Source organism: Pholcus phalangioides, unplaced genomic scaffold (genome assembly GCF_987345545.1).
Source record: "Pholcus phalangioides strain wild (caught in Gottingen) unplaced genomic scaffold, Ppha-v1.0 ptg000022l_1, whole genome shotgun sequence".
Taxonomy (NCBI): domain Eukaryota; kingdom Metazoa; phylum Arthropoda; class Arachnida; order Araneae; family Pholcidae; genus Pholcus; species Pholcus phalangioides.
In genome coordinates, this window is record NW_028301615.1 from 30,013,960 (window position 1) to 30,028,491 (window position 14,532).

The window sequence follows — 14,532 nt, forward strand, 5'->3', positions numbered from 1 at the left end:
TGACAGTGCTGGACATTCACATTTGAATTACGCACAAACATTATTTACATTACAAAAATTTTCCTTTTTTTTATTATTGCGAATGCACATAAACGTTACCATGAAGGTAATATAAACTGAAGAGCCAAAAAAACTGGTACAGGCTTGCGTATGCAAATAAAGAGATATGGAACCAATCAGAGTACGGCGCTGCGGTCGGCAACGCCTATATAACACAACAAGTGTCTGGCATAGCTGTTAGATCGGTTACTGCTGCTATAATGGCAGGTTATCGAGATTTAAGTGAGTTTGAACGTGGTGTTATAGTCGGCGCACGAGAGATGGGACATAGCATCTCCGAGGTAGCGATGGAATTTGGATTTTCACGTACGACCATTTCACGAGTGTATCGTGAATATCGGGAATCTAGTAAAAAATTAAATCTACGACATCGCTGCGGCCGAAAAAAGATCATCCAAGAACGGGACTGACGAGAATCATTAAACGTGACAGACGTGCAACCCTTCCGCAAATTGCTGCAGATTTCAATGCTGGGCCATCAACAAGTGTCAGAGTGCGAACCATTCAACGAAACATCATCGATATGGGCTTTCGGAGCCGAAGGCTCACTCGCGTACCTTTGATGACTGCACGACACAAAGCTTTACGCCTCGCCTGGGCCCGACAACACCGACATTGGACTGTTGACGACTGGAAACACGTTGCCTGGTCTGACGAGTCTCGGTTCCAATTGATTCGAGCTGATGGACGTGTACGGGTATGAAGACAACCTCATGAATCCATGGACCCTACATGTCAACAGGGGACTGTTCAAGCTGGTGGAGGCTCTGTGATGGTATGGGGCGTGTGCAGTTGGCGTGACATGGGACCCCTGATACGTCTAGATACGACTCTGACAGGTACGTAAGCATCCTGTCTGATCACCTGCACCCATTCATGTCCATTCCGACGGACTTGGACAATTTCAGCAGGACAATGCGACACCCCACACGTCCAGAATTGCTACAAAGTGGCTGACTTTAGACACTTCCGCTGGCCACCAAAATCCCCAGACATGAACATTTTTGAACATATCTGGGATGCCTTGCAACGTGCGGTTCAGAAGAGATCTGCACCCCTCTTACTCCTACGGATTTATGGACAGCCCTGCAGGATTCATAGTGTCAATTACCTCCAGCACTACTTCAGACATTAGTCGAGTCCCTGCCACGTCGTGTTGCGGCACTTCTGCGGGCTCGCGGGCGGGAGGCCCTACACGATATTAGGCAGGTGAACCAGTTTTTTTGGCTCTTCAGTGTACTATCTACATTAAAATGATTGGTTCTTTACGTTGACCAATAGCCGTCGAAATTCCCAGAATTTTTTTCCCCCGTTCTGTTTTAGTCGGGAAAAAATTATTGTAGTAGCCGGATTTTTATCCGTCGGAATAGTGGTGCCATCTGTTTTGAAAATTGGGGAAAGCGACATCACCGAGAGTCAGCGCACAGGCGTCCTTTCTGTTTTTCGAAGCTGTTAAAGGGTCTATGGAATCCTGAAGGTCAAGAACCCCCATCTCTAATCTAAATGGCACCGTTTTAAACCTCCCCTTTCTCTTCCAATTCTACCTGATCAGAATAAAGAACAGAGAAGACTTCGGAACTGCAAATCTAGATATTCCTAGGGCAAACTAGCCCGAATCTGTGCGCTGATGGCAACTCGCGAGCAAGAAAGTTCGATGTGCCTGATTTCTTACCTCAAAGGTCTCGATCGATACTTGAATTAAACGTTCAGAAATTAGAATGTGGTCACAATTTAAGCAAATGTCAGTTTAGTTATGACCATAGTATGCGTGTTTTCGTGCTTCACTGGTGCTGCCATCTGCCTTAAATTTTCGAAGTGAAAGTAGTGCATGCAAATTTTCGTGCTATGTAAATAAAGTCACTTTCCTCTTAGATCGCCAGTTAGGCTCATCTGATATTAATGCTACTTAAACTTTTCATGATTCATCCTTCTTGTGACTTATTGAGTTTGGCGGCATTTGTGTATTTTAAGTCAAGACCAATTGAAGTTCTTTTCGGTCAAAAATTACTGAGGCCATGACCAAAATCACCAGATTTCGACAAATTCTCTATTCTCGTTCACAAACATCAACAAAAAAGACAAATTCCTGTAAAATACTGTTGCGACGAACATGGCGAGCGATGTTTTAAGGTACTATTTTTTTTTTATCTCCATTCCAAGCTAATCCCAATACATAATTTTGTTTATAACAACTTGGCGTAAGAATGCAAGTCCTCCATAGAGCGTGAAGGCGATGAGAAGGATGTCGTCCCTCGTTTAACCGAGAAAGTACAAGACTTCCTGAAAGGTCTGGACTCAAACGCGGACGAGATATCTGAATTTCCCACGACAAAGAGGACCTGTGGCGACGACCTCCTACTTCGGAAACCTCGCGATTCCCAAGAAAATTCAATTCATGAAAGAATAAAGAGAGCGGAAGAAAGTCTCAGTTGTTTTTGAGAGCTTCTACACACTTACGAACGTGTGCCACGTGGATTCCAGTAATATTGCAAAAAAGCGAAAGAAGCCGAAAGTGAGGGTCAAATCTCCGGCAAAAGTGGTACCTCCTACGTTTTCTCCTGTTGAATTCCCTACTCCAGGAAAGATTGACTCAAGTGATGATGACGTAGCCCCAACTCTACAAGCTCTAACAGACATGGAGGACCAAAATGAACCCGTTGTTGTCGTGGCGGACGCTGTCGTGAAAGTTGAATCGGATAATGTCTTGAACTGTAGTAAAAAAAAAGGAAAAAACCTCCAATTTTTTTTTTTTTTTCATGTCTCCAGTAAAGGGATTGGAGAAACATTTCTAAGGAATTGGATCTAATTTGTCCCCCTGGGTTTTAGGCGAGGACCGTAAACGATAAAGTAACGGTCTTCCCGGAAAGCGCAAATGATCATCGCCCCATCACCAGCTATTGTGAGGTAAATAGTATCGAGTTTTACGCGTATCTCTTGGACTGTGAAAAGCCCGACACTTACGTCATTAAGGGACTCTAACTAAATTCCTCAAATGAGGATATTTCTTTCTTTACAAGACTTATTATCTTACAAGACTTACTTATCTTTTCAGGTCAAGATCCAACAGCTTCGGAGACGTAGAGATGGGAAGAAACTTCCTATCTGGCGGGTGGATCTCTTGAAAATCCCGGAGTAATTGAGGATATTGGAGCTGAAAATAATCGATCAGATCAAGATCGAGAAATTCAGGAAAAAAAGCATACAGAAGTTCATCTGTTTCCGTTGCTAAACCTGGGTACATCGCAGTTGCGTGGCGCCTGAAAGATGTGTCAAGTGTACAAACAAACAACACTCATCCAGAAGTCGTCCAACGTACGTGAAAGAGACGGACCCCAGTGTACGAACTGCATGCAATTGCAATTTCACACAGCAAATTATCGGAAATGCTGATTTTCACCATATAGTAAGGAGTTCAAGAAAGCTGAAAAAAGAGGCTATGTCTTTTCAAGGTTCCTCTATAAAACCAAAGGAGCGTGTAGGAAAAAGACGCTCGAAACCCCCAACTGATGCGGGGAAAAATTCAAACAACAAGCCTAGTTCAACGAAAACAACTTCTCCAAATTATTCCCCGGATACAAGCGTAGGAAGCACAGCGCTGATCCTATTGACGAGCTTGCCACAGATTCAGCTCCTCATCATGAATTTATTCGGGGTGCAAACAGCGAACTAAGCCTAACCGATGTAGTTCAAGCCAGTGTTAAGCAGTCAGCTGTTAAACCAGCTTTCCAGTCGCTGCCGGCATTGAGAACGGACAAATGCCACAAAAAAGGGGTTTTTTGCGTTACAGGCCTCACGGGCTGGTGTTTCCCCCCCCCCCCTCTTTTTCCATCCTGACGGAGAAGCAGTTGCTTGGAAAACATGGACGAAGTCTTGTATCAGGAAAACAAGAAAACTGCTCTCTAACCAATGGGGAACAACTTGAAGCTTTGGACTAATGAGAGGAGATATCTTGCTCTGACGTTACATTTTCTGGTGTTGGGGTGGCATTTACCTCTCTAGCCAAAAAATTTTCAACCATGAACCCTGGACTTGACAAAATTTTTCTCTTTCTTTGCACTTACACGCACACACTAGCTGACTTTCACAATTTTTCCCTCCTTCATAGACCTTCCTGGCCAGTTTGTATGGCGACAGTCGTCCCCATTGGGATGGGAATCGGCCGAAACTTCAATTCTGGTCTGGTGGAGAACACAAACATGCACACATCAACTGACGTCCAAAAAATAGTATTTCTTTAAACCTTTTCCATAGGCCTATGAAGAAGGTCGCCTGTTATTCCCACAATCGACCCTTCTGGCTGGGCATGGGGTAAAAAGTTTGATTCTGGTCTTATCCATGAATGCATCCGCTGACTGCTGTGTGGACTTGGACAACTCTTGGACCCTCTTAAACATTTGTCTCATCAAATTTTAAATTAATGCGCCCATTATTTTCCAGAAATTCGACGAGAAATGCTCAAATCCTCTTAATTTTGTACAACAGTGAATTCAGGTTATTCGTTAAAATGTTCCCTACTTCCTATAAACCGAAGTAACTCTCCCATGTGTCTTTTGCAGGTGCTATAAAGAACATTCTGGGATGAAAGTGAAGAAAACGAAGAAACTTTTTCTGTCCAGAGGTTACACCGTGCTTCTAGGTCTCGTATGTCTGTGTACAGTCAGCGTCCTGAGTTTCCTCAAATACATAGACTTCTACCACCAGGAACAATTTCAAGTTTTGGATGACGGTCGCGTCAGCGAGTTCCTCGTAGACACCCCGGGCTGCAAGATCCCATCCTGGGACGCATGGGATGATTCCGTTAAGCCTTATTACGAGGCTGTCCAGACCTACAAGTGCCCGGGGGATCTGTCCTTCCTGGTGGTGAAACCGAACGCCGTGGTGAGCCTCGACGACACCCTTCTCCAGCTTTACTACGAGGTTCCCAAGGAGAGCGTCCGATGTACTTACAGAGCCATCTATCGAGATGGCGAGATTGATGAATTCACCATAGACGATAAGTTCAAGTATGGTGATCAGAAACAACTGGAGTTCAATGTGCCTATCAATGAAGAGTTCATCAGAACGGAGTGTAGATTTCCTGCTGGAGGTCGTGGGGCAAACCTGACATTTACGGACTTCCTCCCACTGACACCCTTGAAAACAAAGACTAAACGCGCCAAAATTAAAAGCTCAAAACAAAACAGATTAAATGTGATATTCCTGGGGATAGATTCGATATCCAGTTTGAACTTCCAACGTCATTTTCCGGACACGTTAAAATATCTGAGGGAGAAACTCTCACCGGTGACATTGAAAGGTTACACGAAAGTTGGTGACAACACTTTCCCGAACCTCGTGCCACTCCTCACGGGTCATTTCTACGAATTGTATTGGAATGAAACGTCGAACAAGACGATGTACTTTGACGACCTCCCTTACCTGTGGAGAGAGTTCTCGAGAGCCGGTTACACGACGCTTCTCGCGGAAGACGCCCCAAGGATTGCGACCTTCAACTATCTCAGAAGCGGGTTCAAATCTCCACCCGCCGACTATTACTTCAGGCCTTTCGCTCTGGCCGTCGAGAAGTCGAAGATCAGAACAACGCAATGTTTCGGTAGCAAGATGGAAATGCAGGTGGTATATGATTACCTGAAGAGCTTCATTCAAACGGTCAGAGATTCGGCAGCTCCTTTCTTCGCGTTTGTTTTCACCGCGAGGCTGACCCACGACGTGTTCAATTTCGCTGGTTACGCGGACAAACCAGCTTTCCACCTCATCCGGTTCCTGCACGAATCCGGGGTGTTGAACGACACCCTTTTGGTCTTCTACAGCGATCACGGCATACGTTACACTGCCATCCGCGAGACGTTCATCGGGCAGTTCGAGGAGCGCATGCCTTTCATGCACCTCGTGTTCCCGCAGAAATTCCTGCAACAGAACGAGAAGATCGCCGAAAATCTCAGGACCAATGAAAGACGTCTCACGACTCCGTTCGACATACACGCGACGTTACTAGATCTATTGAGCATCGACGAACTGGACGTCAAAGAAGAGTCCGTTCTGGAATTCCCCGGGATAAGCCTCTTCCAAGAAGTTTCACCGCACAGGACTTGCGAACACGCATCCATATCGCCCCACTGGTGCACGTGCCAAGTCCAAAAGAAGGTTGCGGTCGACGAAGCGATCGTCGCGAGAGTCGCAAAAGTCATAATTTACACCATAAACGACTGGACGAAGCGTTTGAGATCGAAGTGCTCGCCGTTGATCCTTCAAAAGATCCACACGGCGCGCGTGACGGGATCTACTCGCACAACGCCGAAGGATGGGACAGAAGTGTCTCACGTCGACTACCTCGTGGTAATTTCGACAATGCCCGGATCGGGAATGTTCGAAGCAACTGTGCGTTGCGACGATAAAAACTCTTGTAAGGTCATGGATGATATCAGTAGGATAAACCGTTACCACAGCCAGTCGGCTTGTATAACAGAGACTGTCTTGAAGAAATTCTGCTACTGTTACATTAATTTCAGGTAGCAGTGACGTCTACCATCTCTTAAGTGATTTCTTTTTACATATTTTTATTAAAAAAATGTAAAACGCACATGATTAACGACTTTAATTACTTGCTATAGTGCAGCGTTTCTCGACTTATGGTTCTCGGCGTTTGGGACAGGTTGTCCCCATACACACTCAATCGACTTAGACATTCAATTTTGATTGAATGAGAGAAATTATTCGGTTATTGGAATTGATATTAGTAATGGCCTTATATATATATATATATATATATATATGAGTGAAAAGTTGGACCTTCATATTTATGATATAAAATATTTCGTTTAAGAAAATATGGGAAATCGTGATCCCTAAATACGGATATAGCCGATTTCAAACCACGAAACACAATTTTCGAAATTGCAATTCTAATTTATTGCTGAAGAACGTGGACATAAAGGACTACCGCGGAGATTGCAGTAAACAAACGTTTATTACAAGGGGGGAAAACTTCACCGTGACCGAGCGGCCATATTTCATTAAGAGAATAATACGAGAGAGAGGAAGTAGAATCTCTCTCTCTTAAATAGATTTTTAAATGCGGGATATCGTCAATTCGAATATGATGTCACTCTCGGCGATTCATACGAAGGTTTTTAACAGCTGGCTGATGCGAAGATGTATTTAGGAAAGAGAAAATTCAATGCCCTTGTGGGGACGTGGTTCGATTCTCCACAAGAGGGCAGTTGAATTTTCTCTTTCCTGAATACATCTTTGCATCAGCCAACTGTTAAAAACCTTCATATCGTACTTATTACGTCACCATTAGGCCAGGATTGCACTATAAAAGTTTTGTAAAAGCCCTTTGAAAAAACTCGAAAAATTCAAACAATAAGATCGCCGGTGTCCGCTTACCATAAGTAACCGATGCGCTTATTGGTTGAATTTTTACAGTTTTGTAAAAGATCTTTTATCAATTTTATTGTTTAAGGCTGGTATTACACTATAAAAGTTTGATAAAATCCCTTTTTATAAAACTCAAAAAAATCCAACCAATAAAGCCCATAGGTTACATTCGAGCAAATGCAACTGATGTCCTTATTGGTTGCATTTTTCAAGTTTTATCAATGAACTTTTATAGTGCAATCCCAGCCTTAGTCGTGAATTCACAGATTGCTTCCAATTGCTAAAAAATTACCAATTGGCATTCACGATTTTGACAGATTATAAATTAAAATAAGCTTCATTGAAAAAAAATTCGGAAAATCCAAAATATTCAGAAATGTCCCGTAAAATACGGGTCATATGAACACTTGGCTGATGCTGTGTGTTAATAGTCCGTTGAATTGTTTTGGACATCTTACTGGCCCTTGGGATCAGAAAGGTTGAGAAATGCTGTTATGTAGTATCTCCATTAAGTTCCCTAGGAAAAATTTCTAAATTTCATTGTCCCCTCGCTACGAAAGTCGCTTTTCTTCGCCTACAAAATTTGTGTCTACTAATTTTGGGATGCTCGTACCCGTGCCAGAAAGTGCTCGAGGGCTCGCAGCACTTTTTGGCATAGGTATGAGCATCCCAAAATTAGTTCATAAATACAAGTCTTATGCACAAAACCCACAGGTCTAACACTTCCAACGTTCTGCACCTTCTGCGAAGACTAAGTGTATGAGGGACGAAAAGAGTGACCTATACTTTGTTCGCTCTAACTTGGGTCCTGCTGTAAATAAACCGCTGTGCCAATTTTTGATATCACTCCGCATCCTTTATCTCTATTGGTTGTAATTTTACCCGCCCCTTTATTACGTGTTCCGAACACGTGCGTTTTTTCCTCAAACGCGAGATTGTAAATTCGTTATGAAGAATTTTTCTGGAAATTTTTTTTTCACTCTTCTCCAAATTTTGTTGAAATAAAACCTGTTGATAACACTAATTAAAATAGAAAGAGTCGTATATCTCCCAAAAGAAAAATTCGATAAGGTATTCTGTCGTTATCATGGCACACTCCTGAAGAGTTGGGATGACGGGACTCCATCCCAGACATTGCCTGCGACAATTCTTGTCATTTTTTTTATTTTTTTACGCTTAAAGTGTACTATATAGAAGGGCTGTTGAAAGGTTGGTCTGAAGGCCCACCAAAGATCACAGCCTGGGTGGGGGTCTTGCGGCAGGATGTGGGGCCATTGTTACAAAAGTTTGTGCGGGTTGTTTATGATTTTACGGCAGATAGAGGGAGAAAAAAAATCCTCATTTTTTCTTCAGAATTTTACAATTTTATTTCTGAGCTAATTTACGCGGTATTTTCCTGGGCCGGATATGCTACCACTTATAACGTGAAACAAATTATGAGCAACTTACCGTTGTGTTGCCGCTTTTTATATTTCTTACGGGTCTGTATAATTAAATATTTCATAATAATCCACGGGCTGTAGAAGTTCCAATTTGATGAGAGAGTCATCCACATTATTTCGTTTCTTTACTTCAACCTGTCGTTGATATCCTGTTTTTGTCAAGACAATTTCGGTTTTTTTCCGTACATAGGTTGCGAGCCCCTGGACCCCAGGCCAGTCTTTTTCACGGGATCTATAGTGTCTACTACTACTTCACCAAACACCAACTCTGGCCATATCGCTATACTGCAATTTACTGCCATTAGTGAGATAGGTTGGAAGTGAAGGCGCTGTCTATCGGTGGTCGCCTCGAGTTCGTTTGGGAAAATATCTTATCGATATCCTCCCTTGGGTTCGAACCCGGGAAACTTGACAACCACCTTCACGATGGTAGACGAGCATCTTACCACCATGCCACTCGGGCACGGACCTATAGTGTCTGTCGTAATGAGGTTAACTGAATCAAAAGCATTACTCTTTCGAACCAGATTTTCAAAACTTTACCTTCATGTCTACGTGGTAATCCTCAGACTTCATCGGCTCGCCGCCTTCGACGAAACAAATATTACTTCCTTCCAACAAGCTCAAGCAGAAGTGCGAATTCTTTCGAAATGCGTATATTCACCACGAACAATAAGTTACCCCCCCCCCCCACCCGTATCCAGTGTACGTCAAAGCGTGTGGGTGAGAAAAAAAATCTTGTTGACAGCAACTTTGTTTATAGGAGTCCAGAGCAGCTGCAAAGAAATGAATTTTCAAATGGCTCTGCCAAATAAGATAGACACGCATATTTTATTTATGTCATAAAACGATAAAGAAAGCTCTTTTTCTTGCAAGACCTCTTGAAGAAGCGTATACAAGTGTATAGCAAATCTGTTTGCTAATGGGAATAATAATAATATAATGAAACATCCGTTTAGAAAGGGGACGGTAATATTTGAGTGAGAAAGGCGTATCCTGTCAACACCCTCCCTGAAGACATGGAGCAAAAACGCTTTGACCGATCTTCAAAAAATATTTTTTCCCGTCTTCCAGATAACTTTGAAATAATATGGAATAAATATTTTAAAAAAAATAAAAATTATGAGGTATTTTATGGTATGAGGGGCAAACGACAAAGGACTATATTTTTGGCGGTGTTGCACAGTAAGAAAAGGTGAAATGTTGTTCACCCAATCATTTTGGGCATCGCACACGCGCTTTTATTTACATCAGGACCCAAGTTAGAACGAACAGAGATTAGAGGGGTGTGAAAGCACGTGAACGACCAAAAAAGACTTGGACACAGAGGCATATTTACGGTGTGTGTGGGGGCGCTAATTTGGAGGAATGAGTAAAGACAACTAGAATATGGGCGAAAGGCGGCAAAATATTTTATAGCCTACAGATGACAAAACCGTAAATCCCACGAAAAGCCCTTGTGGGAGGCACTGAAAATGTGGGCCTTGTTAATTGCTCGAATTTCTGTGGAAACATTGTCCACGCGGACTGGGTACCTCTGGTTTTATTTATAAAAACATTACGAAATACACAAGGTGAACGTGACATGTTCTGCCAAACGAAAAGGGGAGGAGTTGATATATTCGCCTAATTGGAACATAAAAAATATAGCAACCCTGTCGTATCTCGAACCGTTCGAGTTAAGGTGAATAATCAATTATGGGAAAAAAATTTTCAAGTCTAAAAAAACAGAATTTGTGAAACTTCTGTGACACCTAGGCACGAAATAAGCACATATTCGGAAAGAACAGAAAAATTCTAATAAGGTGACACCAGTTTCGTCGAAATATCTGGATTTAATGGCGAGCGCTGAAAGATTGGCGATGTTCAAAATCGAATTATGGCCAAAATTTTCAATCGTCAATTCCGCAAACACCCTTGCAACTACAATCGATTAAAGTTTCCCAAAAACTTGTTCATTCCACCATCTTTCTAAAGAGCCTACAATTAACCATATAAGAGTGTTCCGGCTCAGGAGAAATTCAGCCTCTTTTGTTTTCAATTCATCACTGCGTTTGTAGAAGTATATATTCAACGACAATTTGGAATTGGCGGTTGCAGATTTTGGTAAATATTTGATTTCGCATAAAAAATCCTTCAGAAATGTTTTTCTCCCATTTCCCCACAACGCAATCTAACCCATAGGATTCTGTTATACCCGTAGCTTCTGCCGCCCCTGGAACTTTCCATCGCTTACGTTGGGAATCACTGATCTACAGGATATCTCTAATGGCGAGCTTGAAGCGCTGAAAGATTGAGCTGAAAAAACGAACTGTCGCCAAAACCTAAAATTACGTCGACGAACACAAATTCCAGTGATGTATAGCAAAAAAGAAAACTAAATTTCTGTTAAACTAGATCACCGATATGGTTTTGTTGACTCTTTATGGAAAGCGTGTGCAATTGGACAAGTTTTTGGTAAATTTGATCGATTGCAGCTAGAAGGGTGTTTGCGTAATTGGCGATGAAAGATTTTAGCGATAATCCGATTTTTTTTTAACTTCGCCAAGCTTTCAGCGATTGTAGCTCGCCATATATTTCGATAAAATTGACGTCGTAACTTCATAGGATTTTTTTGTTCTTTCCAAATGTCGCGTAGTTTGCCGTAGTAGTTGTAGGTCTTTCAGCAAAAATCTCGCCACAAAGCAGCAGGCCTACAACGGTACAAATATTCAATCACGACACTTCATTATTCGAAATTTGAAATATAGATGGCAGCGCAAAAATTTCACACACAACACCGTATACGTCCTCAGACTGTGCTAGGTACACACATGTACATTTGTGGCACAAACTCAATCGGTGGTAAATTTCCCTTGGCGATAGACTTAAAGACCAGTCGTAGTCCAGGCTCTGTCCCTGGTAGGATGTAAGCCATTTACCCGTGGGGGTTGGACCACGCTGGAGAGGGCCAGCCACGCAGGACCTCGAACTCTAAGATTGGTGCTCCAGCCCGTAAGCAGGCCTGGTCTCCTTACCCCCATTGCCCGGAGCAGCCTCAGCCCACAGCTTCCCCCCCCCCCACCCGGGGCTCACAAACCCAGTAGACGCCGACCCCAATCACATCCCCGGATCCAGATCCAAAAACCCCCAGAAAAGTTTTATTGTTGCAAATTCAAAAATATACATAATATACACTTGGCGATAGACTGGAGTTGTGCACGGTTTGGAAGAAAAAAAGCAAAAAAGGTCTTTCAGAAACTTAGCTAATTTGCGTTTTTTCAGACTTTCTTGTCATTTTTCCCCCATAATCGATTATATACAATCACTCGAGAACGGTGCGAAATAGGATTCACCGTGTATAATGATAACAAATATAAAATCATAATCTAAGTATAAAATCAAGTTCCAACACATCACGATATACATAAATTTTTCCTATCGGAACACACCTTTTAGAAGGCCGGATGGAACTTCTTCGCGAGATACAAGTTGTGCAGCCCGACGTAAAATGTCAAAAAATTGAGAATTTCAATCACTGTTTTATTCCTCCGTGCGGACTCCTGTCCGAACATTACGGGGAAATTTCCGTCCAGTCCAATAAGAAAGTGGCTCAGATTTCCTTCAATTATTCTTTTACGGGAACGCTGCTTATAAGAATCACGTTTTTTTCAGCTATTTTGATTCTTACAAGGCGTTTGATTCTTATATACGGAGATTTTTTTTTTTGTGCATGCATATAGAAATGTCCTCTCTGCACTTGTTAATACAAGACTCATTGAAAGACTGGTTATTTGTGGAGATTACAAGGAAGAGAAAATTCATCATTGCCTCCACGGGGACTGAATCTTGTATTAACAAGTGGAGAGGATATTTCTACATGCATATATCACGAGATATTAGTTGATTGCTTCTGCCGCCGCCCATGTACGGAGCTTTTCAACGTCTAAGTATACGCTCCAAGGTTGAAATATTGTTTCCATAGCTTAGATCAGTGTTTCCCAAAGTGGGCGATGGAATGTTCCGGGGGGGCGATAGAAGCTACAGACTTAACATAGGATCCTATGGGCTCACTTGAGTTGGGGGGCGATGAGAGGAAAAAATTGCTGATGAAGGGGGCGATGGAATGCAAAGTTTTTGAAACCATGGTTTAGATGGTAGAGCACTCGTCCCGCAAGCGCGATACCGGGGGGCTCGAGTCCCCGCGGAGGCAGTGATCAATTTTCTCCCTTGTAATCTTCATCACAAATGACCAGTCTTTCAATGAATTTTGTAATTGGTACATGCCGGAATATGGGTTCTTAGTTGCATGTGATGCCCCCCCCCCCCCCGCATAACGTATTTATGTTGTCAGAGTCGTGTTTGTTTAGTGTTCTTCTGTCCGTGCTGATTATCTGACTTCCATATTTTGAAGAATCAATCGTCATCGAAACGAATCCATTGATTCCAACAAAAAAATAATTTTTTAATAAACAAATTCCTACGGATCTTTCATTCTGAAAGATGACAATGGCATTTGTTTTTTTTACCCAGGGGCCATTCAAGTATTACGCAAGCAGGTTTTCAGCAATTTTTGACTCTTTCCCCCCCCCCCTTGTCAGCAAAATTTCGTCAGCAGCTTAGAATATTTCATATTTTCAAAGAGAGGTGGTTGGTGACGTAAGCAACCTTCAAAGCCCCCCTCCGCCTTATCATCAAAAGTCAGCAATTCCGAAACCCCTTCCTCCCCTCGATGCTAACGTAATACTTGAATGACCGACCGACCCCCCCCCCCAGCATCCTTGGTCCTGAAACGCGAGATTTGTAACCCAGCAATGCATCATTTCTCGTCTAAAGTTTCTTCTCTCATTACCCGTAAAAGTGTTATCCACACACGTGTGCGTTAGTCATTATTAAATATCGATTATAATATCGATCAGGATTCTGTTTCCCTCTCATTTTCTTCACCTACTTCTTCCCGAAATTTCAGAGTATTAACGATTTCGGATTCACATCCAGCAATGAACGCCAAATTCATTCTTGATAGCGACAGATTACGGTAGTTATAATTATTAGTTCGGTTATCGCAGGAGAAGAGTGACGGATTCATTTCGGTGGTGAACGACGGGTTGATTCTTGATTCGTTTCGGGAACGAAAGAATCGATTAGTAGAGAATTGATTAATTTTTTTGGTGATGAACGACTCATTAATTTAACGTAGGGAGCGATTGATTCATTTCAGTATATAATATGTGTGATTCATTAATTTTTCTTTGAGAGGGAATGAAAGATTCATAGGAAACAATTCATTTTCAGTAACAATTGATTCATTGAGAGATTCATTCGTTTTTCGTTGGAATCAAGTGATTCGTTTCAACGACGATTGATTCTGCAAAATATGAAAGACAGATAGCAGTACCAGCAGAACACGGAACAAACTAACAACATAAATACGTTGGGGCATCATACGCAACTAAGAACACACATTCCGGCATGTTAGAAATGCCGCAAAGGAATGTGTACCAAGCGCATGTACGGTTAACCCTCAGCGTGCTCATCCAGGGATGATGGGAGTAGCAGCGTACTTCATCATCCCGAAGTTGACCTGGATTTTATTTCTCCCCCCCCCCCCCCCCAAAGACATTCTAATATGCAGTTATTAAAATGACGTATAGATGGCGTACGCGTATAT

At 42.4% G+C, this 14,532-nt stretch overlaps 1 protein-coding gene across 1 annotated transcript in view; it reads left to right on the forward strand.

The window, feature by feature from the left end:
- The window catches only part of LOC149070158 (uncharacterized), a 113,793-nt gene extending 107,158 nt beyond the window's left edge, over positions 1–6,635 (forward strand). Inside the window, exon 6 of the mRNA XM_089250255.1 lies at positions 4,697–6,635. Coding sequence (XP_089106381.1) covers positions 4,697–6,573 — 1,877 coding nt within the window. The 3' untranslated portion in view covers positions 6,574–6,635. The remainder of the gene's footprint in view (positions 1–4,696) is intronic.
- The last annotated feature ends 7,897 nt before the right edge of the window (positions 6,636–14,532 follow it).